Raw genomic sequence first — 27,894 nt, forward strand, 5'->3', positions numbered from 1 at the left:
ATAAAGTGTCCTCTAAATGGAATAGAGTTGATATTGTGCCCTCTAAATGGATAAGAGTTGATAAAGTGCTCTCTTAATCGATTAGAGTTGATAAAGTCCCCTCTAAATGGAACAGAGTTGATAAAGTGTCCTCTAAATGGATAAGAGTTGATAAAGTGCCCTCTAAATGAATAAGAGTTGGTAAAATGCCCTCTAAATGGAACAGAGTTGATAAAGTGCTCTCTTAATGGATTAGAGTTGATAAAGTGCCCTCTTAATGGATGAGTTGGCAACGTGCCCTCTAAATGGATAAGAGTTGATAAAGTGCCCTCTAAATGGAATAGAGTTGATAAAGTGCCCTCTTAATGGATGAGTTGGCAACGTGCCCTCTAAATGGATAAGAGTTGATAAAGTGCCCTCTAAATGGATAAGAGTTGATAAAGTGCCCTCTAAATGGAATAGAGTTGATAAAGTGCCCTCTTAATGGATGAGTTGGCAACGTGCCCTCTAAATGGATAAGAGTTGATAAAGTGTCCTCTTAATGGAATAGAGTTGATAAAGTGCCCTCTTAATGGATGAGTTGGCAACGTGCCCTCTAAATGGATAAGAGTTGACACAAGGCCCCCTTTGGGGCCCTCTAAATAGATAACATTTTACACAGGGCTCCCTTTGGGGCCCTCTAAATGAACAAACTTTACAAATTGTCCTCTTTGGTCCCTGTTAGTAGACAAAATGTGACAGAGGGCCCTCTCTGGCCCCATGTATTGCCTTAGGTTTCTCAGTGTTAAGATATATATATATTTTTGCACTTGCCCCGTAAATATCTTGAGAGTCCACCACTGATAATAACCATGTCAGTGGTTCAGATCCTTTTACTGAGCATTAGGTCTCGCTATTCTATATTTTATTCACATCAACATGAATCATTTTACTTAATCTAGGTTGGTCATATATCTATATATCCTAAAACTAGAGCCCAGCCTGGGGTGTGGTTCTCGTAAGATCTTAATCACTGGCATCAGAGGGTCATAAAGCCTCGCTGTTGTGTGCTATTATGTGTGTATTTCTGGTCTAACATTCAGGTCCATTCAAACATGTTTAATGCTTCTGAAAATTCTAGATTTTATGCTTTTCCCCAATCTTGCAGACCTAACCAGCGTTATAAATTTCTGTGGCCACATTGCATGCCTTTTTCTGTGAATATCATCGAGTTTAAGCATGACTCCTCCCCCTGAAGACAACATCAAACAGTGTAAGTGTTCTGTTCTTAGCACAGGAAGTAAAAGTGAAGTTAAGATCAAGGTTCTCTTTTTCTCAGGAGTCACGTGAATTTACACACATTCTCTTTCAATGTCACGCTGCAGCTTCTGACATTTCCTGCACCTTCACTTCTGACATGTTAGAGACGCTAACATCAAGGGTTTGTTAGTACAAAAGCATGAAAACAGGGAGTAAATCACAGCTGCCTTATCAAACAGGTGCTGCAGCCTTGAACTGTCAACAAAGAGCAGGTTTAAAGACAGAAACACTCACCACCGGAGCCTGCTGGGATGGTTTCTCCATTATTCGTCACTGGTCTGTCTGCAGAGATGATTCTAACCCTTAAATCCACTCATAGGTGATGCCTCTGATAACTGGATCAGTGGTTAAAAAGTCCGGTCCTCCCCCGGCGCGCAGTTGTTTGACTGTAACTGTTTATAGAGACAGCCCAGCAGCAAGTGCTCATGTATGAGGAAGTGCACTTGTCGAAGAGAGTGGTTGATGGACTTCAGTCTCAGGCTGGGATTTCCTCTTTCAATGTCAAACCAAAGTACAGTGACGCAGACGCCACGAGGGAGTGTGTAAGGGTGAAACTGTGTAGATGTGTGTAGGTGTGAGTGTGTATTGCACAGTTAAGCTGGTTTATCAGCTTTTAAACCAGTATATCAACTACTTTGAATCAGACCTGAACTTAAACCCAACATTAGCAGTCAAACCAGATCAACATGGATGTCAGACTCAGTCTAAATCCTGAATAAAACCAGAGACCGGGGACACATCAAGACTGTTTTAGGGTGCTGGGGGAGGCAGTCGTAGATCTGTGAAGTGAGCCGTCTCAGTATGAATCAGGCTTCCTGACTGTGTTACCTCTGACACATTTAGCTGGGTTCTGTCCCTGCATGGTGATTGGTCTAAACTGGACTTAAACTGCACTCATCAGAAGCCTAAATATCAAATGAAATTTTTAAATGCATTGAAATTAAATTCCTCCATCAGGGGGCTCTCAAGCACGGACCCTCATAAGAGAGGGACCTGGATGCAGCCGAGGACCTCCACTTCTTACCAGAAGTTGGACAAGCGCCGCCATATCTCGTCTTCCAAAACCAGAAGTCACTTGTACTGAACGTCTTCTTCGTTGTTTCCTCCGTGTGTCGCCACCATATTAATATAGGAAGGTCCACCATGTAAGGAAATACAAGTAGAGGAAAAATACACGAGTTTTCAGACTAACAAGCACAACGATTGCATATTATTAATTTCAATAAATAGATTTATGATCCAAATTCACGTATCACTTCAAGGAAATACAAGTAGATGAAAAATAAACGAGTTTCAGGTTAATAGGCACGTTAATGTGCATGTTTTCGGAATAAAAAGCACAACCCTTGTCTATTGTATTGAATGACGTAGTGACTTGCCCCTGACAACATGGCGGCGACATCGGCGGCTGGCCAGCCAGCCAATCTCCCATCGCATATTATGTCTGTGCTCAGTGATACATGAATTTAACCTTGCAAAGCAGATAGATATGCCCATTTTCCTTGTTTTACTAAACTAAACAGTTTGGGCCCGGTTAGAAAGTGACAGGACCAATCAGTGACGAGGGGCAGTACTTTCAGGCGCAGCAGAGTCGTGATGTAAACAAGCAGCAGCAAGAGCTGGTGCAGTTATGAAGGAAGAGATTAGTGTGGATGCTGCTAAAGCGCCAGTTTTATCAGAACTTGATGGCATTTCTTCATTTAAAGAAGAACAAAGAACAGCAGTGAGTTGGTTTCTTTTCAAAAACGGCTAAAGTCGAGTACTGACATGTCTACAGTCACCATGGTTCACATTATTCCTCATTAGCTGCACATGCGCAGCTCGATAGCGGCTACGTCACGTGTTTTTTTTGCTCTGATTGGCCCGTAGAGATGTGACAGACAGAATGTTCATCCAATCACACCCTTTTTTCAAAGCCTCTGCCTTTTCTCAAACTTTCCTATTGAAGCTTTACCAGATGGATGTGTGAAACATCCATCTGGTGTGTCAGGTTAACGTGAATTTGGATCATAAATCGATTTGTTAAAATTAATGTAACATGCTTATTAAGCTGAAAATTCTGTATTTTTCATCTACTTGTAGTTTCTTATGTGGAGGACTTGCCTCTATTAACGTGGCAGCAACACACTGAGAAAACAACGAAGACGACGTTCAGTTCAAATGACTTCCTGTATTAAAAGATGAGATATGTTAGCGCTTTTCCAAGTGTGAGGTAGAGGTCCTCAGCTGCATCCAGGTACTCTTGCCTCATAAAACATATTTACTTAACAGAAAACCAATGTTTTGTTTTTGGGATGGACGCTGTCCCGACGACGCAAGAGCCCATGTGCATTCTGGGACAGTTTCAAGCAAACCAGGAAGTGCCTTTTCCAAGCATTTCTCCCTCATGACAAATTTATGAATGAAGCTAAACACTGGTTTCTGTTTAGTAGACACGCCTAATGAGCCGTGTTAATTTCATCGACTACAACTATGACTAAAAATGTTAGTCAACAGCCTTTTTCTCCATGACAAAAACTAGACTAACAAAAATAGATCTGTGATGACTAAAACTGACAAAAACTAAGTTTAGTTTTCATCAGGATGACTAAAACCAGACTAAAATGTAATTTAGTTGGGTAAATCTGTTAATATGCTTTTCTGCCTCTCAGCTGTAGAAAGCAGGGACCCCAGGTTTGGCAGGGTGCAGAGAACACACTAACATGACTTGGGACCAGATTAAGGCAAGAAAATAAATGATTGGACTAAAAGTAAAGACTAAAATGTGAGGACTTTTATGGACTAAAACTAGACTAAAACTAAAAAAGATAGAAATGACTAAAATGTGACTAAAACTAAAAGACATTTCATTTGAAAACTAAAATTTAAAAAAGATGCCAAAATTTACACTGCTAATAAGGAGCCATTTTGATTGAACCGAGTCTTTAATTCATCATAAGAAGTAGTACGGAGAAAGTGGGTGGAGCCTAGCAGTGCTGGTCTCAACTGGCTGGGAAAACTGAGTATGTCACAGAGATGAGCTGAACCTGTGGCAGCCTCCATACCAGGACATGAAAATGAATAATTAAACAAATATCATTGGCACCATGTGTCTAATGCTGCTGTGCTCAGGAGAGCAGGGATGGGAGGTAGTAGCTGCACTTCTACTGGGTGACCATGTGCATGGTGGAGGGGTCCACTGGGAGGATACCTGGAGAGGTGGGGCACTGGCCTGGACGGTGGCCCTCAGGATGCCGGAGCAGGACAGGACCAAGGCTGATGCAGCTAAGAGCTGAAACAACACATGTTCCCATACCTGCCCTGGATCAGCAGGCTCTTTCACAGACCATGCACAAGTTCTGTCTGAAGTTATGGCATAAAGTCCACAGTAAACCCCACTTTGAACCTAGTTTGGGTGTAACCTACACGGTGTCACTGCTTGATGATTTTAGCGTCATCATAACTAGTTGAGCTTTAAATCCAAACTAACCAAAATATTATCGCAGATATGAGGTTTTCACTTTTAGATGCAGTATTTGTTAAAGCGCTGCCCCCTGTAAATAAACAGGCTGAGATTTAAAGATAATCTAACTGCTGTGGATCCTCAAACAGCACTGAAAGCACATGCACAGTATAACAAAGCATTTTAGGTGATAAGCTCGAGCCTCTGTCCTAAAACCTACAGCCTAAGTCTAGAGAAAGGGAAAAATATAGAGACATGGGCGCGATGATTGTCATTACCATGAGATAATCTATCGACCTCCTTCTGACACACTGAGAATCCTTCCATCCTCTCACCTGGAGGTTTTTCAACCATCGCTGGTGTGTATTAAAGGTTTTGCATTTGTTAATCTCTTGTGTAAGGTATCACTGTCAGATCTTTGTGTTGGCAGGAACTTCTGCAAACAACGCTCCTGTTTTGCAACTATGGAAAGTCTGTGGGCACGTGCGGCAGAGTTTATACGCTGAGCATCTCCACACCGCCTCTGATAGTGAGACAGAGCTGTGGTTTAAACGCAGGGTGGCGTCAGAGTCCTGGAACCACAGCTGAGATTAGGAGGTGTCACACAACACCAGACATGGGGATTTTAAAAAACAGGGGAAGAGCAGGGTTGCCAGGTCTGTGTGACAAAACCAGCCCAAAGCCGGCCTCTAAACCACAATTCAGACCAAGCCTGTAAAACCCTGCAACACCTACATGTTACCTAAAGATTACAACAGTAATGCTGTTTGCCAAATGTACTGCAATATTTACCAAATAACACCATAAATGGTCAGTGCTATATCCCATCAGTGAAAGCAGTCCTCCCTACATGACAGTTTATTCTATTTCTGTAACTGTGTGAGTTATTAAATCAGCAGTAAAACTCAGCAAATAATCCTCAATTGGATTTATTTTGATTTCCATTGACCTTTTACATTTAATTTTACAACAATAAGGCACCAGATCAGATCATATTTTTATTAGAACTGGCCCACCAGTACAAGGTCTGCAGATTTTCTCCAGTATAACAATGCAAACTGAACCATACCATTGAAAATATCCTTGTTAAGTCATAAGAATTAGAAATAGCAGAGTTAAAATAATTTGATGTCAGGAATGTGGTGAAAGAAAATTCTGTTTAGATTTCATATTTTCTAATTTGCATCTCACAATTATGACTTAAAGTTATGGTTTTGACTTTTTATCTCATATTTTGACCATTAAGATTCACCATTTTTTATTTTTAAAGTTGTGAAATTAAATTTCATCCTACATTTTGACATTTTCGGCTCCTAACTTTGAATTTTAATCACAAATGTTAACCATTTCTATTTAAAATCTTACATTTTTAGCTCATCTTTGGACGTTTATAACTCAATTAGTTTAACTTTATCTTATTTTTGACATTGAAAACTCATGAATTAGAATATTATCTTATATTTTGACCTTTTAAACTCATGATTTTGAATTTAATCTCAAATTTTTACCTACTAAACTGTGATTTAGAACTTCTTTTCCATATTTTGACATTTTCAACTCCTAAATATAACTTTTATTCCCAGATATTGAATATTCATTTCAAATTTTTTATCCCATCTTTTGACCTTTAAATCTTATGATTTTGATTTTTTAAATCAGATGAAGATGAGGTTGACAGTTTATAGGGAATGTTGACCCTGTTAGGCCCTCAGGTTAGACCCAAATTCAGAATTCAGGCCCTGCTGTGAGTCTGACATCCCTGAGTTAGGGCAATAGTTCCCAACCTTTGTTCCTTTGGGCCCCCCTTCTCTCCTCTGAGAAAAACATAGACCCCCATTGACTCCCATTAAAAACACATTTTTTAAAACACTGCCATTGCAGTTAGATTTATTTTTCATTCATTCCTTGGTGTTGAAATCCCTTCAAATGTGTATTTTTTATTGTTTTCCACTAGGTGATGATGTTTTCTTATATACTTATTTCCACCACTGAGAGGCCATGTGACATTTTTACATCATCTATGAAGCACTGCGGGCCGATTCAATCAGTATTTATCCACACATTTGAACATGGGTGTGGATGGGACATTGGCAGCCTCTAGTGGACATGAGAGGAACTGCAGGTTTTCACAGTTCCACTGCGGCTTCAGTCACTAACACCAGAGTTTGCTGTTTGTAGGAAGGATTAGTTTTTTTAAAAGATGCCCAAGAATAACTGATGAGAACATTTATGTGATTTCTTCTTCTCTTTCTTCTTCTTTGTTGTCGTCTTCTCCTCTGTCCCCTTTAATCTCGATGGAAAGAACCAGTGTGGACTATATAAAGTGCTGCTCTGATATTCAGTTTTATTCATTAGTTTTTTCTCACACCACACGTGTGTATGGTTGTTTAGGGCATCTTCCCACCTATAGCTCTTTTGCTTTGGTCTGTGTTCACACAGGGACATTTACAAGTGACCAGCATGTTTCATATGTAATGAAAACGCTCTCTGGTTGTTTTGAATTGCACGTAATAAATACATCTAAAAGTATACTAACCTTGAAAAGCAGATAGATTTGCCCATTTCCTTGTTTTTCTCTGGATGTGTGAAACAAATCCGTCTAGTATGACAGGTTAAAAGTGAACGTGAAGTAAATGTATTCACCAAGACCAAGACTCAATCCATGGACCAGAGCATAGAGGACTAAATCCACAGCGTTAAGCCCAGTTTAACTGTATTTTTCTAAAATCATAATATTCTTGCTTTATTTCCACTCCCAATCATTTTCATTCATAAATCATCCAGCATTTTATGAATATTTTCCTAAAATAAAAACTGGGTGAACAAAGGCACAGGTGTAGTTGGTAAAGATGACTCTCCACCTTTAAAGTAGATGGAAAAAAAAAAAACACAGTACTATCAAACCTGAAAACAGCTGATATGACACGTCACAGTAATATCAGGTGACTCAGGATGTAAACAGGTAAAACATGTCAAGGTAACAAAAACTCCACCTTTAAAACAGCTGTTTGTCAAGAAGAAAAAAATACACAAAAACAAAAGAAAAAAAGAAAAAAATCTTTGCACTGTATGTGGAATTTTGCACTTGAGCGATGTTTGATAAACCGTCTGTATTTACGCAAAGTTGAACGAATAAATGCTTGTGCTGTTCTTTCAATGCACTGTGATCTGTTGTTGTGGTCTTAAGCTAAGTGGCTAAGTGTTAACGCTAAGTGGGTAAAATTGAGTAAAATATATTTAAAAATATTATGGCAACAGAGTCACATCCAGATAAATTAAGTAGTTTTGTTTAAATTTTTCCCCAAAATCTTGTAAATTAAAATCAATTTTGAGCTAAAAAGTAGTTAATTTAAATTATTAATTTACCACATAATTAGTAAAAATGATTCAATTTTCCATAATTTTCATTAAATGTTAATTAATTTTTGCTTGAAAATGAATTAAAATTAGTTATCTTTTTTTAGTTAATGTTAATAATTTTGAAAAGTTCAGTTCAATTTACTTAACATTTTTTAGTAAATATAACTCATCTTTTTATTACATAAAAATAAACCTTAAACCTGTTTGCCGTTGAAATTTGCTCATTTTTTTGTTTAGATTTAAATTAATTTTTTATCAAATTTGTACTACTTATGGTCTACTCAGTTATATTGTCACTTTGTCACCTTAATTTTATTGAGTAAGCACTCGTCAGACTTTACTGTACACACACAATATTTCAGTAATAATATATCAATATGTTAGCAAAAACAAAATACAAGACAAAATTCAAAAGAAATGTGTAAATAAATAAACTAGGTAAACATGGGAATAATGTAAATCAGTGGTTTTCAAAGTGCGAGGCGGGCCTCCACTGGAGGGCGCCACAGGACTTCAGGGGAGGCGTGGAACCATAAACCAGAAAAAGAAGTGTTTGCTTTGCTAACTTCTGCATGGAGCAAAAATAGACTTACAGTAACTTTGAGGCAGTGATACTCAACGTAGGATTATCAGTGGCTCTTTGATGTCTTCATTTTAAATATTATTCCCCCAGAAAAGCTTAAAAAAGGGAAACTTTTTTGCCCCTTTAAACCATTTTTGACACTTTTGTCCATCTAAGCATCCTTTTGTCATTAAATACCCATTTTGTCCAACATTTTGCCCACTTTTGCCACTTTTTCCAGTGTTTGCCGTTTTTCACTGTTTTTTTTTTTTTTTTTTGCCATTTTTCACCCATTTAAGCATTCCTTTTGTCATTCAAATACCACATTTTTCCTACTTTTTGCCACTTTTTCCAATGTTTGCCCTATTCACTGTTTTTTTTTTTTTTTATTGGTTTGGTTTTTGGTTTTGTTTTTGTTTTTTGGCCATTTTTTTTGTCCATTTCAGCATCCTTTTGTCATTAAATACCACTTTTTTCCCTACTTTTTCCCCATTTCTGCCACTCTTGACTGCTTTTTTAACTCATTTTTTGCCTTGTTTTTGACACCTTTGGACCATTTTTTTGCCACCTGTTACTCATTTTTTGTCACTTCTCTATCATCTTTTTTTTTCACTTTTTATCCCCATTTTTGTCTGTTTTCACCCCTTTTTTTTGGCTTTTTGACCATTTTTGCCACCTTTAACTTATTTTAATTGCTACTTTAAGCTGTTTTTGCCATTTTCACCAATTTAAGCATCCTTTTGTCATTTAATACCCCTTTTCTCCTACTTTTTGCCCATTTTGCTCATTTTCCCCCATTTTTTGATGCTTTTTGACCATTTTTGCCATCTTTAACTTATTTTAATTGCTACTTTAAGCTGTTTTTGCCATTTTTCCACCAACGTAAGCATCCTTTTGTCATTAAATACCACTTTTCCCCTACTTTTTCCCCATTTCTGCCACTCTTGATTGCTTTTTTTACTCATTTTTTGTCACCAATCTTTTTCTCCACCTTTATCCCCATTTTTTCTCATTTTAACCCATTTTTTTGTTGCTTTTTGACCATTTTTGCCATCTTTAACTTATTTTTATTGCTACTTCAAGCTGTTTTTGCCACTTCTCACCCCTTATATTTTTGCTCTTGCAGAGGTATTTTTCAACCCTAACCCTTTGGTTGAGTAACACTGCTTTAAGGGTTATTAAAAATCAGGTAGTATTGGCAATAAATTCATTACTGAAACCAAATAACTGATTACCTGATAAAGACGGATGATAAAAAACATTTGCAGACCAAAATATCAAAGATATAAAAATGTTAAAAATATTTAAAATAAGACAAAAATGTTTGAAAATATGTTTTTTGTTGTTTTTTAATCTGAATCTGGCTCACTCTCACACACTCTGAAAACCTCTGATGTAAATCATTTAAGATAAAAAGCGTCTCCTCTAAAAGTAACTTAAAGAAGTAACTAGGATCATGTGTTGTCCAATCTCAACCAAACATCACCCAACTATCCAGCGCTTTTCCGGTCATGAGACTGTCCTTTGCGTTGCATTCTGGGACATGTATTCCTTTGTCGCTCTGATGTAAATCATTTAAGATAAAAAGCGTCTCCTCTAAAAGTAACTTAAAGAAGTAACTAGGATCATGTGTTGTCCAATCTCAACCAAACATCACCCAACTATCCAGCGCTTTTCCGGTCATGAGACTGTCCTTTGCGTTGCATTCTGGGAAATGTATTCCTTTGTCGTTCATGTCCCGTTTGTTCTTTTGGACAGCCCATCAGGTTGAAACTCGACCTCCCACCAACACCGTCGCTATATTCGCTCATTACTTCGTTTCCACACAGAAGTAGACAGAAATGTCAGATTTTCGTTCGTGTCAGCTAACCCGGCTCAGCTTTGGATTGTGGGCGATGTAGCGGGGTCGTTTGTTCTAGAAAAGTCGTGTTAGTGTCGATGCAGCGGGTAATTACGATGGTTTCTGTCAGGGAGGTCTTGCTAGCTGTTAACAGCTAGTTCCCAAGTTAGCAATCAGAAGATGGAAGCTAGCTTTCAGCAATGGATAACCAGCACTAATATAAGCTAACTGAGTGTTAATAAATAACCCAGGTAGCATCAGATGCTCTGCTATAAACCCGCCTGATAGATAGCAAGCACATCTTCAGAAAATAAAGATGGAGGAAGTGGACAAAATTTTGATTCACGCCCTCAAACAAGTCGGCACGTAAGTACCAACATAGCTGTATTACTGAACAGCTGTCTATCAGTGCTAACGCTGGTGTGTTAGCTGCATGATGAGGAGTCTGATGGTAGTAACAGCTCTGTCAGTCACAGTTAGCCTGTCATATGATCAGAGACAACATTATCAGGTTATTTGAGGCCAGCTTTGTGGGATTGCCTTGAGTTACATTAAACAGATGTGGACATGACAGGACGTGTATGATGTGGAGAGAATACAGGAATATTGTATTTTAGTTAAAGTCTACGAGCTTTGATTAGACCTTTATAATAAAGGTAATAGTGTTTAACCCTTACACCTTCTACAGCTGGAAAAGTGTAGCATAGTTTTTACATTGTGTGCAATATTTCTCAGAATTTTCTTCAAATGAAGAGAGCAGCGTATGTCTGTATTATGTTCATTATCATGTGCAATGGTTACTTTGATATTGTGGAATAATAATATGTCATATCCTGCTATATTATAGGGGGTGGATGACAAAAATCAAATGATAAAAGAACAAGGACTTAAACTGAAGGGGTATGCCATGGTGTCAGATTTTTTCCCATGGCAAATATGAAGATATTTAGAAATTCATTTTAGCAGAAATAGATACATTTACATAAATGTATCTCAGACCTAACACAACAAACATACTTGAAGTTTAAGGATGGACAAACGAACAAACTTTAAATCTCAAAACCGCTTCAAAGTAGGGATGCGCGGTGTTGGATTTATGCAGATCGTGTTGATACCACCGTAATCATTTCGGCTGAAACTGATATTGACATATAATTTTGTGTCTTTACCTTTTTTATTATTGTAGAAAGAGATAACCTTGCAAAACAGATGGATACGCCCGTTTCCTGGTTTTTCACTGGCAAATCCATTTTGCAAAGCTCCCCTCTGAACCGTTTGGGCCCGGTTAGAAAGTGACAGGACCAATCAGTGTCGAGGGGCAGTACTTTCAGGCGCAGCAGAGCCGTGACGTAAACAAGCAGCAGCAAGAGCTGGTGCAGTTATGGAGGAAGAGATTAGTGTGGATGCTGCTAAAGCGCCAGTTTTATCAGAACTTGATGGCATTTCTTCATTAAAAGAAGAACAAAGAACAGCAGTGAGTTGTTTACTTTTCAAAAACGACAAAAGTTGAGTACTGACATGTCTACAGTCACCGTGTTTCGTGTTATTCCTCATTAGCTGTGCATGCGCAGCTCAATTGCGGCTACGTCACGTGTTTTGTTGTGATTCTTCCGGTTGTCTTTTAAAGGTGCTAGACAAATAAAGTTTATTAATATTATATTATACTATTATTGTGGAGTACACATTTAGAATAATTTAGACATTTTCTGTAGTTTTTCCTTTATGGTAGACTCTATCTGGGTCTGTTCTGATGCTATGGGCAGATCTGTCCAGATTCCAGACCCTCTATCTTCTGATCCAAGTGTCGGAAGGCGTCCTCTTCGTCTTTACAAACTCTGTGCTCCTGACTGTCATGTGGTCCACAAAGGCCAGTTGTATGTCATCAATGGAAAGCTTGGATCTCCTTTTTGTCTTTAAGTTTGGATTTTTTAAGTCATGGTGAACACACTTAATGACTAAAAATGAAGATACTCGAAACTCAGGAGAAATTGCTATGAGAAATCTATAATACTTCTGTGAAACTTCTGTCTCCGTGATGATTTTTAAGTGTTTTTTTTTTTTAATAACTGGAAGATAAAGTCATGCTGAATGCACCTGAATAACTCTAAATGCAGATGTTAAACAGCTCATAATAATGTACTTTGAATTTCTATCCACCATATTACCATAATTCATCACCTTTAACCTCTTTCTGACCTGCAGTGAGGTGAGCGAGGAGGTGGACAGCGTCAAACAGTTCACCAGTGAGCTGATAGTGGAGGCAGTGGTCAGATGTATCCGGGTCATAGACCCTGGCCTGGGCGGCGGGCTGCCTACCTCCCTCCCTCCAGGGATGTCCGCCCGCTTCAGGGTGGGAATGAGCCTGGCACAGGCCTGCCAGGTAGGACCCTCCTCCTCTCTGCTTTAACTTTAGCCCTATAAGAATAGATGGAGTTGATTATTCTGCTTTAAATACGAGCATTAAGAGCCTCTGTCCGCTGGCACTTCAGTGCTGAGAATGCAGTACTACACTGGTAAATGAGAGCTGCCAACAGAAATGAAGGGCAGCTGTGGAAACAGAGATGCTGGTTCTCTGTAGAAATTCATAACAGAACTTTTCTTAACACATGAGAGCTTAGTTTACTTTTATGGTTAAGAGTTTGACTTTTTGTACATGGTCTTCTTCTACAGTAATTTTAAATACATGGACTACTGACCCAAATGGTGAGAAAAGCCTTCATGAAATGTGAACAAATAAATCAGAGTACTTTTACTTGATTGTTTTGGTGCTTTTAGTTGCATCCAACCCTTTATAAGTGGGTTTGTAATGACTGATGATGCACGTAATTGAAAAATAAACCAACTCTGTCTGGAGCTGAAATGTGTTTTAGTGCTCTGAAAGTGTGGTAGTATTCCTAAAACGTCAAACTGTTGTTTTCCAGGACATTGGCTATAAAGGAGAAATCGGCTATCAGACGTTTCTGTACAGTAACGAGCCTGAGATCCGCTCCCTGCTCATGTTCCTGGTGGAGAAGCTGCCTAGAGAGAGCGCCGAGACCTCGGACCAGCCAACAGGTACAGAGAGCCCCCCTGTGTTTGTCTGAGTATGCGTTCACATCTGGTCAGCAACATTTCCTCTGAGAGAGAGAAAAGAAACTGGTCTGTGTTTTTGTGTCATAGTGTAAGACTGCATAATCCTTCCTTAGCTGTGGCTGTTATTATACCTGCGAGTCATCAAAAAATGAAATGAACTTCATGGTTGAGGCTGTTAAAGAGCCAATGATAGCCATATCTGAATCCTGAAGTAGAAATTTAATGCAACTTGACCCAAGCAAAGAAACACGTTTAAACATGAGCATGCATTCATCAGAAAGTAACGTCCAGACGTTTGAAACTTTTTTAATACGCTGTGTCTAGAAATGATACAATCTCTGTTGTTTTAATGAAATATAATATTGTAAAGATTGGAAAAACTGCATCTATTTAACTAGCAGGGTTGGTATGAAAGGAATGAATTGATCAACATAGCGGGAAAAAGGGACAAAATTAGCAGCTTCTTTGAAATGAAACATTGCCAGGGTTTTCTGTGCAGCATGCATGAGTTTGTCAGCAATTTTTTTTTTAATTATTTGTTTGTTTATTTGTAAAGGGACCAGGTACAATAAAAAACATAAATGTTTCCATTTGATGCATTGTACCAGAGTTAGCATAAAGCTAATTTACATCTGCAGTCCCTTGGCAGGTCACAATTAAAACATCAGTTATAAAACATCACAGAGAAATGACAATAAAACATTAGCTCAAGCTGCAGAGTTAGATCACCCCCACAGGCATACACTCACATACACACAAACACATTCACACAGCCATATTTAAAATTATGTTATAGAATCAGTGTTTACAGAGTTGAGAGTCTTTCAGTAGATTTTTGAGTTTGTTCTTGAAGCTTCCGACAGAATCACAGTTCTTAATGCTGTCAGGGAGAGCGTTCCACTGAGTCGTGGCTTTTACAGAGAAAGCGGACTGACCAAAAGCAGTGCGACGGAAAGGCACAGAACAATCTCTAATTGAAGATATTCTGGTGGATTTTATGGACTGCTCAGAACGACGATTAACAAATTGAAGCAATGGGGGAGGAGCCAAGCCATTTAAAATCTTAAAAACAAGACACAAATTAGAAAACAGTTTAAAATTCTCAAAGCTAAGCAGATGATGCTTTTCTAAAATCCTGCAGTGGTGATATTGCATAGATTTTTTATCTAGAGTTTTTAAGGTTTGTTTATACAGTGATTCCAGTGGTTTAATGGCTGTTTCTCCAGCTTGTCCCCAACATGTGATACAATATGACAAGTGAGAAAGGATCCTAGCGTGCATAAAAGTCTTAGCGGCATCCATCGAAAGACAACCTCTAATATGTCTAAAGTGTATCAGATTGTACCTGATGGTTTTGGTCATTTTTTTCACATGTGACTTAAAATTGAGATTTGAATCCATTATTACACCAAGATATTTAAACTCCCTCACAATTTCAATCCTCTCAGCTTTAATAAAAATGTCAGCACTGGCAGATTGGTTGGATTTAGAGAAAAACATACCTTTAGTTTTGCTTATGTTAAGGCTGAGACATGACTGGTCAAGCCACTCTGTGATCCTCTCCATAGCAGCTGTCAGCTTCCTAGCTGCTAGTTCAGCTGTTTTTGCATGTGTATGTAAAACAGTATCATCGGCATACATTTGCAGATCCATGCCCTGACACACCTGTGGCAGATTATTGATGTAGAGACTAAACAGAAGGGGTCCTAAAACAGAACCTTGTGGCACACCCATTGTACACTTAATATTATCAGAAAATACATCATTAACTTTGACACATTGCATCCTATCAGATAGATAAGAAGACATCCATTGCAGTGTTTCAGATGAAAAATTGAATTTTGAAAGTTTTGAGATCAGAACATTATGATTTACTGTGTCAAATGCTTTTCTCAAATCTAGAAATACAGCACCAACTACCCCTCCTTTGTCTAGTTTAGATTTTATCTGCTCGATCAGGTGTAAAGCAGCTGTTTCAGTGGAGTGATTGGGCCTAAAGCCAAACTGCAATGGATGTAAACCGGAGGTTTTGATATTTGAAAAAAAGAAATTAACTTTTCGATGCTTTGGATCTCTGCTTTTTTAGCATTAGTGTCAGAATAGGTGTCGAAATTGTGTGATTTGTACTACTATCAAATTGAAGTTGAAATTCTGGTTTTATGGCATCCCTATCAAAGTATTGTATCATTTTAAGATGAAGAATTGTAATCTTTTAGGGTTCTTATTACCTCCCCCAAGGAGGTTATGTGATCGGGTGGGTTTGTTCGTTTGTTAGCAGCATAACTCAAAAGGTCATGGACGGATTTTGATGAAATTTTCAGGAAATGTCAGAAATGGCATAAGGAAGAACTGATTAGATTTTGGGACAGATCCGGATCACCATCTGGATCCAGGAATTTTTTTAAGGATTCTGTCCTACTGGGAGATAGGACTAATGGCGGAGGTCTGCGCTGTTACCACTTTACACCAGGAGATGGCGGACATGAGTAACTTCACTCCCAGCAGCATTTTTGGCTGTGTTTCCATTCAAAGTTTTGGAGTTTATAGAGTTTAAAAGGTGCACGTCCGGTCGAGGAGACGAGTCAGAGCGTAACAGAGAAAGACAGCGAATTGTAGCGAGAATACTAACAATGCTGGGAGGAATAGAGGAATATTCACCTCTGCATGACTTTCAGTTGTCTGGTGAGACCATGGGTGCTTCCACCATGACAGTCCACACGTAGCTAAGCCAATGCTTTGCCCCTGTGTTTCCACCCCACTGGGGAGGGAATAAACGGCGAATTAGACTTTGGGAGTGATCCGGATCACCGTCTGGATCCAGGAATGTTTTTCAAGGATTCTTCATTATTGGGAGATAGGGCTAATGGCGGAGGTCTGCGCTCTCTGAGTGCTTTTCTAGTTTCTGAAGGCTTCATTATAGATCATTTGTCATTATACATTAGTTGTTGTGAAGACAATTTAATGGACGGTGATGATGAAAGATCGCACATTTTGGTTGTTTCATGGTTGTTGTTTATTAAAAAAAAAAAAAAAAACTTGTATACATTATGTGCTTTGCCTTTAACAGTGCATGGCATCACCTGCGTCCAACTGGACTTGAAGCACTTTGTGGCACTTACTGATGTTGTTTCTTCTTGTCTAAATCTTTGCTTGTGTTGTTCTTGCTCTCGAATGTACGTCACTTTGGACAGAAGCGTCTGCTAAATGACATTCTAACATTGTAACATTATGGTTTTGCATTTTTGAACAATGCACTTACATTTCTGCCAATTTGTTAATTTAACACCAGCCTGTTTCTGCATCTTCGGATCTTCACCTGGAGGAAATCCCTCATAAAGTGGAAGCTGATTCTAGGCGCATAATAACCTAACGCTTCTACTGTGGTGTACTGAGGGGTTGAGAAATAATCTGACCTTATATGAACCTTAGAAACCAACAGTTTGAAGTAAAAAATGAGCTTGTGTTAACTTTTAATGGATTTCCTCCTGTTTTTGTTATGATCTGTTTGGTCTATTAATTTCCTCTGTGCAGTAATATAATTATGGATAAGAGGAGCTCAGTGTCAAGTGACCAGCTAACCATTTTAAAATAATGAGTGATAAAAAGACGCGGCACATGACAGGAAAAGATGAACAGACGAGCAGAAATGGGGAAGTTCAGTTGAGTTTAGGGTTTTTTTTTTCACTCTAGGCTTCCTTAAGATAATGTTGCTTGATTGTCCCTTCATATAAGAGATTCAGTCTCGGCTGTTCTTGTCCTCTTCTTGTGTATTTGATGAGTACATTCAAACTCTTTGTCCTGCAGGTAAATCAGTGGTCCTTCAGAGATCCATCGCCACCGCCATCAAAGCCCAGCTGTCCGTGCCCTGGCTGCCCCCAAACTGCAGACTGCCTCTCAACTGTGAAACACAAGTATGCCTTAATAATTTAATTTGCACATTTGCAACCAATGAATAGATAAGGAGGTAGAGCAGCAGGATAAGGAAGGTGAGAAATTTTTAGACTGGCCACATTAAGTCTGATCCATTCATTGTTCTGTCAGTAAAATGTTAAAAACTAAAAGACATGTTATGAAATATTGAAATGTTGACACAGATTGACCCTGTAGAGAGCTGAGGCTTGTGGGAGTCATATTAAATCTTCCAAAACAAATTTAGAGAACCAAATGTCCTGCTATGAAGCTCCTAACATTTATCAACAAATAATGAGAGAGAAATGACTTGTTTAGAGCAGTAAATCTTCTGAAATGATTAAACCCCGGTTACTTTCATCTCAACATCTCGATGCAGGAAATTAACTTTTTTTTTTTTTTAATCACAGTGTGCCACATGTAGAGGGGTTTTTTAAAATCCTGATGACATAAATTCTGTTCCTGTTTCAGAGTCCAGGAGAATTGCACAGCTTCCACGTCCAGCCGCTGAGTTTAGCACACTGCACTAAAGGTTCAGGAAAGAAGCTGCTGAAAGGTACGTTTCATACTCTACATCAGTGATACTCAACGTGTGGCTCTTGAGATTTTAATCCATTTCTGCTGCTTTTAGCCCATTTTTTCCACTTCTTTTAGCCATTTTTTCCATCATTTTTGCCCCTTTTCATCAGTTTAAGCCACTTTTATCCTGCTTTTGCAATTTTTTACACATTTTAGGTGCCTTTTGCCATTAAATGCCACTTTTCTCATCTTTTCCCCACCTTTTAACAGCTTTTTTGCCCGCTTAAGTCACTTTTCACTCATTTTTGCAGCTTTATGAACACCTGTATCTCAAATTTTTGTGACTTTGATCCCATTTTTGCCACTTTTCACCCAGTTGTTTCTGTTGTATGCCTATTTTTGCCTCTTTTCCCCACATTTTTGCCACTTTTAATACATTTCTGCTGCTTTTAACCTATTTTTGCCACTTTAGCTACTTTTTCAACCATTTTTGCCACTTTTATCCGGCTTCCTTGCAATTTTCACCCAATTCAGCTCCCCTTTGCCATTAAACTCCACTTTTCCCTCATTTTCCCACCCTTTAACAGCGTTTTTGCCCATCTTAGTCGCTTTTCACTGTTTGGATTGTGGCTCCTGTGATGGCATTTTTCAACAATTTGGCTCTTTGGTTGAGCAGGTTTGAGTAACACTGCTCTACATGCTACATGAGGGGGTCAGAATGTTTTCACCATGGTGGTCTAGACAAATGTTGGTCTACATTTGTGATGCTCTATGCACACAGACATGCTCCTCTTCTCAGCTCTGTAAAGCCTCAGTTACCAAAGATGGCACAGAAGGGCGTCACTTCTTCCCCTGGCTACGCCTCTGCAGCGTTCATAGTGAGGGCTAATCATCTGATCATGCAGTGAACAAGCCTAAACTGTGTGTTTTCAGAGGTCAAAGACTACCAGCGGGACCTTCTTCCTCCTGTGACCGCCCAGCCTTCCCATCATGCCTCTGTGATGGCATCTATACTGGAGCAGCACACGGCTGAGCTGAGCGCTGCTCAGGAGTGGGACAACGAGTGGAACAGTCAGGGACTCCTGTCTCGTCTCACACCACAGGTGAGTCTGAACACCCACTGCTGTTGTTTCACCGTCCAGACAGCTGCAGACTTCTGTCTCTTAAAGGTTTTGATCCTCAGAATATTTACAGAGCTGTAGCACTGAGGAGTTAGCCAATATATACCTGACACGGTAAATTCCTTAAACTGTAGTAGACTCCAGAGCTCTCTGAGCGGAGACGTTAGAGACTCTGTGAGTGGGAGAGGAAGAGGAAAATAATGAGCCAGAGTGAGTAGGAGCGGTGAAACACTGTTAACAGAAGGAAACATGCAGATAGAACGTAGAGGGCTCATGATTGAGATGTTTTTAGGATGTTTGCACAAACATAAATTAGTGTAAATGTTGATTCCCTTTAGACCTGTCCACATTTTACAGACTACTTGCTTTTTAACATTTAAATCAGGAACTAACCAGTCCAAAAACAAACATGTGTTGGATGCATAATCATCAACCTGAAGGCAATCCACTTTACCAAAATCTTTTTTCTACTGCTTAGAGCTTTAAATCCAGAGGTTCACTATCAGTGTGGGTCGAGTAGCTCCATGGGAGACGTAGCTAACTTGTTCTGCTCACCTGTACAGGACGGGGTTGTATTTGATGGTATCTGATGTACTGGTTGATGACCCACTGTTGTTATTGGTAGTGAATATGCACTGGCTAAGGCTTGCTCTGTGTAAAACTAAAAGAATGACTGGAGCTGACTCTTCAGTGCTGACACTGTCTGCCTTCCTTGCTCACACTGCCATCTTGTGGAGAACCGAGGAAAACTTTTCAACTCTCCCAGCCTGGTTAATACTCTACCAGTCACTTGGACTAGAGTTATATATGACCTGCAAGAAGTACTGAATGAAAGTGGATTTTGTTACTGTGCTGTTCTGTTCCTGGAGTTTTTCATTTACATTAGCTGTGGAGAGTTTCTCGTACTTGATCTATTTTATTATTTGGCCTCAACAAGAATTCCTCTCTGTAAGGGAACTAGCAAAGCTTTGATCGAAGTACGTTGAGGCTAAATGTTTGAATGTAAACATTTGATGCCATTTTAAGGCCTGGGCTTTCAACAGGTATTTAAAATAAGGGCAACTGAAACATCATTTTCATTTTTTTAAATGACAGTTTAGCAGATGTTGATATTTTTTCATGACTTGTTTTTGTGTAAGACTTCCACAGTGCCAATGTTTTTCTCATTCTGGACCTAAATACAGATCAGAGTTTGTCCAACAGGTCACATATTTTGCCCAGTAATAAATTTCTGAATCAGGAGTAGGGCTGGGCAGTACGGCCTGCTACAACTGTCAAATTGCAGAAGTTGCAATATTTCTTTAACTTGAAATGTGTCAAAATACCAGTTTACTAAATCAGTTTTTTGCAGCAGCAGAGATTTTATGCACTATGCAAACATTCAACTGTCAGTTTTTTTATTTTGTGTTTTATGTATGTTTTTCTTAATCAAAATGAGTGACATAAAAATGATAATGCCCTTAAACAAAGCAAATGACATCACATTTGCAATACGAGCAAAAATAGTTAACTCTGTCTGAAACTGATGAAGCCTAGCGTTACTTCATGACAGTCAGACCCCAGCTATGATCAGCAGGTAGCCAGCCTCACCTCCTCCACCCCAGCCGCCTCCTTTATAGCTTAAATCTTGTTTCACCCTCATATTCAGATCTATGCCACTATGGATTAATTGCTTTGAAAATAATTTCATTGTTTTCAATACACATGTTCTTATTTATGGAATTATTTATTGCCTGAATTTGTTGAAAAATACATAAGACTAACCCAAGAATAATAACATTAAACTGCAATGTTTGGGGAAAAAAATTGCAATTCGATTATTTTTGCAAATCATACAGCCCTAATCAGGAGTAACGTGGCTAAACTTCCTGTATTAAGTTGTTATGACAAAAGGACAAAAGGCGGATATCAGTACCTACAATAAGACCAATCCATTTGTGCATCCCTATTATTAGTAGTTTTTGATTTTCAAACAAATTCTTCATGTTCTTCATTTGGAGTCTGCAAGCCAACAAATTCTGATTGTTTCTCTCCTGCTGATCAGGATCAGATTTTATCACAAATTATCCAAAAATGACTTGTTTTTCATAAACAGCCAAAAATTCCAGTTTAAAAAAAATAATCCCTGTTTAATGAAGGAATTTTATTCACAGCAGAGTGTCTTAGACCTTCACTTTAGGTTAGTTTATTAAGTTTATGTGTGTCAGGGACAATCAGTCTCAAAAAGAGAAAATATGATTTGTACCAGATTTAGCTTGCTAGCTATATTCCATCTGTGGTCCCTGTGCAGGTGAATAATGACTATGAAATACAGGATCAGTCAATCGTCGTCACATATGCATGCACTCACGCAGCTACAGTACACATTTCATAGCAAAGAGAGAGCAAAGTACATATGAAAATCTGATAAAGTGTTTTCATAGTTATAGAACAGTGATTAAGATGTGAGATTAATGCTGACAAGACTGATTCCTTAAAATCCACTTTTTCACTTCTGGAGTGAATATGTGGAAGTCTGTGCAGAGTTTCAGATTGGTTAGGAGATTATTCCATGCCATGATAGCTGTTGACTGTCATATCATACAGATCATATGGACTCTGCTTAAAATCGGGCAAGTCTTTCTTTTGTTTTTTTTTTTTAAGATTTATTTTTTGGATTTTTCGTGCCTTTATTTGATAGAGGAAGAACAGTGGATAGACTTGGAAATGGGGAACAGAGTGGGGAGAGACATGCGGTAAAGGGCCACAGGCATGCATGGGTGTACCTTAAACCACTCGACCATCTGTGAACCAAAGTCTGGCGAGTCATTTGTTTATTTTTGCTGTTTTAATCCTTGACCACTCATCCTGAAGAACACCTGATCCTGGTTAGACTTTTTGACTCTATGACCCCGTGTAGCACTCACCCTCCTCGCTCCACATGTGCAGATGTGTATAAAAGCTGAAATTTATACCACATTCTGTCAGTATGTCTGATCCCCAAGGTTTTTAAAATGCTGATAAAATGTACATTACAAACCTTCTATGTTAAATCCCTGTTTCTGTGGTCGATCAGGAGTATCGCTCCAGGAAACTGGCCCGGCTGCGTAAACGCATCGAGGAGCAGCTGCGCTCTGCTGCTCTACCCTCTCCTGAAAGTGCCTTTGGCGGTCCTTGCTCCACGTCTGACCTGTCCGAGCTGCTGCAGGCCTTCAGAGGTTCTGCCCCCTCCGACCACATCCTCACCAAGGGCACCCACTTCACCCACACGCAGAAGTTCACCTTCACACAGGTGAGGAGCAGATTTTCTTCTCTGTGCAGTGAAAGCGTAATGCAGTGTTCTCTTAATCTATATGTGTGCTTATTTGTGCTTCTGTCCTCCAGGAGGCGACCCCGGTAACGAGCCCCCTCCCCATCGGGCCTCAGTCAGAGAGCGACATCCAGCTCCGTCAGCAGGAGGAGCTGACTTCTCTGCAGCAGCAGCTCCAGCAGCTCTGCAGCGATGTGGACCAGCTCGCAGCAGACCTGAAGCACATGAGTGTCACTAATACACAGGTAACACAAATAAATAAACAAACAACAACAAATAAACAGTTTCTCTAATGGCATGTAAACATACTGACTTGGTAATCTGTCTAAACAAGCACATCTTTGTTTGCTGCAGGTGTTGGATGAATTTAAGCAAAGAGAAGTGGGAAACTCTGAGAAAGAGGAGAAGATACAGGTGAAGAAGAAGACGATTGATCTCCTGCCAGACGCGGACGAAAATCTGCTAAAGCTTCAGGTAGGAAGGATTAACCGGCTCCATTATCACTTTTCTAGCTCATTAAACCCAGCAGGAAGTTGTAAATCTGTCTGTTCTCCCTCCTGAAGGCTCTGGTGGAGGCCAGCGCTAAGCGGGTGGTGAACCTGGCCGCTCAGTGGGAGAAACACCGAGCTCCGCTTATAGACGAGCACCGCAGACTCAAAGAGATCTGCAGCAACCATGATGTGAGTGATGCACTGAAAAATGTCACTCTGCTCTGTTACAGTGAAAATCAGACTTTGATTGAGGTTTTTTTGTCTAAATTTTCCAGCTGGAGTCGTCCAGGAAGTTGACAGAAATCAAATCTCTGCATGATAAAATCCGTGTTTCTACAGAGGAGGCCAAGAAGAAAGAAGAAATCTACAAACAGCTGGTAATGGACTCCGTTTCTGTCAGTGTATAATAACTAATAACTGTCACAACTGAATATTTCTGACTGTTTTTGATTGTTTTTAAACGCAGGTAACAGAGTTGGAAAATCTGCCTCAGGATGCATCTCGGTCCGCGTACACTCAGAGGATTCTCGAGATCGTCGGCAACATCAAGAAACAGAAAGAGGAAATCACTAAGGTTCGCCTTCACTAGGGGGTGTCAGGAATTATCTTTTATCGTGGGTCTTTTTGGTGTGAACTTAACTTAATCATTATTTTAGATTCAAGTCTTTCTCTTAGACCAGTGATACTCAACGTATGGCTCTGGAGCCACATGTGGCTCTTTTTTGTCTTAATCTCAAATATTATTCCCCTAGAAAACCTTGAAAAAGAGAAACTTTTTTGCCCCTTTTTACCAATTTTTCAACTTTTCACCCATTTAAACTACGTTTTGTTATTAAATACCACTTTTTTCCCTCTTTTTTGCCCATTTTTGCCACTGCTTTTTGCCATGTTTTCCCTTTTTTTGCTACTTTTTTCCAATTTTTTGCCCTTTTTCATGATTTTTTTGCCACTTTTCACACATTTAAGCTACCTTTTGCCATTAAATACCAATTTTTCCTGTCTTTTAGCCCTTTTTTGCCACTTTTTTTGCCACGTTTTTCCAATTTTTTGCCATTATTGCCCTTTTTCACCATTTTTTGCCACTTTTCGCCCATTTTAGCTGCCTTTTACCATTAAATACCACTTGTTTCCTTTTTTACCGATATTTGCCTCTTCTTTTTGCCATTTTATTTCCCATTTTTGCCCTTTTCACCATTATTTTTCCACTTTTCGCACATTTAAGCTGCGTTTTACCATTAAATACCACTTGTTTCCTTTTTTACCCATATTTGCCTCTTCTTTTTGCCCTTTTATTTCACATTTTTGCCCTTTTCACCATTATTTTTCCACTTTTCGCCCAGTTAAGCTGCCTTTTGCCATGATGCTAGTATGTTTGCCTTGTTTTTGCCACTTTTGGACCATTTTTTGTCACCTGTAACTCATTTTTTTGTAACTTCTCATCAATTTTTGCTATTTTCTGGCTCTCTTTCCACTTTTCCTCCCCATTTTTGTGCATTTTCATCCATTTTTGTTGCTTTTTGACCCTTTTGCCATCTTTAACATATTTTTATTGCTACTTCAAGCTATTTTTGCCACTTTTAACCACTTAGATTGTGGCTCTTGCAGAGGTATTTTTCAATAACTTGGCTCTTTGGTTGAGCAGGGTTGAGTAACACTGTCTTAGACCCTCATGATGTGAGGAAAAAATACATTTTTGGATATTGTGCTGATGATATAGACAAAGTAATGCCGGATAGAAAAATAAGTATTACCTTGGGATGTGATGTTCTTGGGATTTCAAAATAAATCAAGCATTTTTATCCCCTTAACTTGCAATTTCAGCTACAACATTTTCACTTGATTTCAGATTTTATCAGACACTAAAGAGCTCCAGAAAGAAATCAACAATCTGACGGGGAAACTGGACCGGACTTTCGCTGTGACCGACGAGCTCGTCTTCAAGGTACCTCCATTTTTTATTTCAGTCACTACTCTATGCATTTTCCAAGTCAAATTGATTTATTGACACGTTTTAGACACATAAAAGCAAACCAAACCAGTTCTGAATATTACGCAAAGGCAAAAAACAACTGATGAAGACGGCAGCAAAAGTCAGAAATTATTATTTTTCTATTGTTGTTTGCAGGACGCCAAAAAAGATGAATCCGTTCGCAAATCCTACAAGTACCTGGCTGCCCTGCATGAAGTATGTCCACATTCTGTTATTAATGCAATATTGTCCTTGAATCTGATCATAAATTATTAGATTTATCAGTCCTAACACCTTGTATTTTTCCATAGAACTGTAGTCAGCTGATCCAAACCATCGAGGACACTGGGACAATTCTGAGGGAGATCAGAGATCTAGAGGAGCAGGTACGATTCCAACTTTTACTCACCTGTTAGTATAATCAGCAGGTCTGTAGTCAACCAAAGAAAAAACTTGGTCGACCAGGTAAAAATAAAATAAATTACCTGGTTGGGGTTCAGTTTAATCCATGACAGGTTCCTTACTGCTCCTGTTTGGTACTCTAAGTGATCCTAAAGTGAACATGACAAGTCTTTTGAAGCATTAATACATTTCTTAGGCTCAAGCGCCTTGGGGGAGGGAGGGACGGGGGTGGGGGGCGCGACTTGCAGAACAGGGTGATCTTGGTCTGACATAAGATTTTCAACCAAACAATTGACCATTTGAATAGAAGCTGTCAGCCCTAATGATCATGTTTTTTGATAATATAAAATTGTTGCTCAGAGATTGCCAAGAAAACAAAACATCTGTGCAACTTTTTCCATTACAGACAGCTGCAGGTCTGGTCTTGGCCAGTGGTTCCCAAAGTGGGGGTCTAGACCCCCCAGGGGGTTGCAAAACAGTGAAGGGAGGTTGTAGGTTGCTTTCCATAAAGCAAAGAGAAATTTCATGATTCAAAATCCCCTAAAATGCAAGTTTTGTCCTTGATGCTTTGTGCAATATCCTGCGCTTTATCCCTCTTAAGGGAGGATGGGGGTCACCGATCTCTGATGCAGTTTTTTGGGGGGTCACGGCCTGAAAAGTTTGGGAACCCCTGGTCTAGGCTACTCTAACTTCCAATCAAAGTCCATGATTTACACTCAGAGCTTTTTAGACGGATTAAAATACAAAACGAGGAATTCTGACTCACTTCTGACTCAGACCAATTTTGAATTTTTTCACCCCTTTTCATCATTTTTTTCCCACCAATTTTAGCACATTTTACCATTTAACACCCATTTTTGTCAGTTTTAAACTCTTTCTACCACTTTTTTTCTGCCTGTTTTTGCCACTTCTAAACCAATTCTTGGCACTTCAGCCTAATGTTGTAACCACTTTCTCCACCCACTTTTTCCCACTTTACCCCCATTTCACCATTTGATATGCCCATTTTTGCTAGTTTAACCAATTTCTGCCAATATGTGCCTAATTTTTCTTTCTCAGTTAACCAATTTTTGCAAATTTAAAGCAATTTCAGCCACATTTTAACTCCTTTTTATCACTTTTTACGCCCATTTTAGTCACTTTAACCAATTTTTGCCATTTTTGCCATTGTTATCTAATTTTTGTCCTTTCTAAACCATTTCTGCTACTTTTAAAATCCAATTTCTCCACCTTTCCCCACATTTTTTGCCATTATCAAGCTATTGTAGCAAATCATTTTTATTCTTTTTTAACAATGGGGATTTACATTTTTAAGAAGGCTATTTACTACACACATTTTTTTTTCTTTTATAAGAGTGGCTATTTTTTTCCAGTTAAAAATGAAATATGGATATCACAGCTTAACAATGGACCATGGTTTTGCTGACCTCCATGGGTCCCCAGTTTGGCTCGCCGTCACAAGGCTCTCAGTTATCCCCCTTTATGGACGGCCTTGTCTGCACCTGACTATTCCAAATTGTGCATGATGATGCTCAACCACCTTCAGGTACACTGGGGGTCCCCGGTCTCTGGCACCTTTATTTTGGGGGTCGCTGGCTGAAAAGGTTGAGAACCCCTGCTCCAGAGGATGCAGCCAACTGTTTGGATAAAAATTAGATATTAAAACCACAGCGTATGAAACATAGAATAACCTGACCCTGTGTGCCTGGACATCTATTTTGGTACAGATGTAGGTTTGGTCATGTTTTACTACTGCACCAAATTTGAAATTTTACTTTCTTGCCAGCGCTACAGCAACATTCTTCACTGATTTCTTACCTTTTCTACAGATCGAGACAGAAAACAGCAACAAGACGGTGGCTAACCTGGAGAGGATTCTGGACGACTACAAGGCGATCCGACAGGAGAACTCCGCGCTCGCTGCCAAAGTGAGGGAGGGCTGAAGGAAGCTCCGGTTCTCTCCGCTCTGCCTGCTGAGGCTGAATGAAACTGAAACAGCGCCGCAGCTTACACACAGAAGATCCAGCTGTTCATTAACCCCGCCCTCTGATGGAGACCGAACCGTTGTTTGAACCGAGCCAGCGTTTGGACGAACGAGCCGAGTGGATGGACGGAGACGATCTTCCTGTCAGACTGACGGCTGTGGCCGGACTCCCTGAGGGTCCTCATGCTGGTCTGATGCTGAATGAAACACTGGACAGCAGAGGGCGCTGTCAGACCTTTTCTCTTAAATGTAAAGTCATTCATATCAATGTATAAAATGTTTTCATAAGATATTCTTGATTAAATTTAAATCTTTGACTTGGAATTTTTAATACAGGAGTTAGTCCACGGTTTTCAGACGTTAGCGCTCCCTTTGTGGTCATGATTCTATTTGAACCAAGTATGATGAGTGAATGGCCTTTTGAATGTAATCCATTAACAATGTCGTCCAGCCCCTTCAGCAGAGTATTGTTGTATATATGGTACCAGCTTAAATAAAGATGCCTTACAGACTTGAAGAGCAGCTCTGGCTGTGATCCTCATGGTGATTTTTACTGTCGTATCATCAGTCTGAAGTTTATTTAAAGAGCTCCATTCACACAACTCAAGGGGAAACACACAGATTAGTTATTATACTGAAGTGTCTGGATAATAACC

At 39.3% G+C, this 27,894-nt stretch overlaps 2 protein-coding genes across 2 annotated transcripts in view; one reads left to right on the forward strand and one right to left on the reverse strand.

Annotated features, from left to right (window-relative positions):
• LOC121518199 (DENN domain-containing protein 2D-like) overlaps positions 1-1,715 on the reverse strand; it is a 45,978-nt gene extending 44,263 nt beyond the window's left edge. The window contains exon 1 of the mRNA XM_041800455.1: positions 1,513-1,715. Coding sequence (XP_041656389.1) covers positions 1,513-1,542 — 30 coding nt within the window. The 5' untranslated portion in view covers positions 1,543-1,715. The remainder of the gene's footprint in view (positions 1-1,512) is intronic.
• Positions 1,716-10,414: 8,699 nt separating this feature from the next.
• ccdc22 (coiled-coil domain containing 22) lies at positions 10,415-27,750 on the forward strand. The gene is made up of 16 exons (XM_041800454.1): positions 10,415-10,848; positions 12,685-12,862; positions 13,404-13,536; positions 17,359-17,465; positions 17,935-18,019; positions 18,916-19,085; positions 22,159-22,374; positions 22,467-22,637; positions 22,747-22,866; positions 22,956-23,072; positions 23,159-23,260; positions 23,350-23,457; positions 24,730-24,825; positions 25,009-25,068; positions 25,164-25,238; positions 27,084-27,750. Exons 1-16 carry the CDS (start codon positions 10,799-10,801, stop codon positions 27,195-27,197), a joined length of 1,902 nt encoding a protein of 633 aa, XP_041656388.1. The 5' UTR covers positions 10,415-10,798; the 3' UTR covers positions 27,198-27,750.
• The last annotated feature ends 144 nt before the right edge of the window (positions 27,751-27,894 follow it).

The sequence above is a fragment of the Cheilinus undulatus genome, linkage group 11, assembly GCF_018320785.1.
Source record: "Cheilinus undulatus linkage group 11, ASM1832078v1, whole genome shotgun sequence".
In the NCBI taxonomy this organism is placed as follows: domain Eukaryota; kingdom Metazoa; phylum Chordata; class Actinopteri; order Labriformes; family Labridae; genus Cheilinus; species Cheilinus undulatus.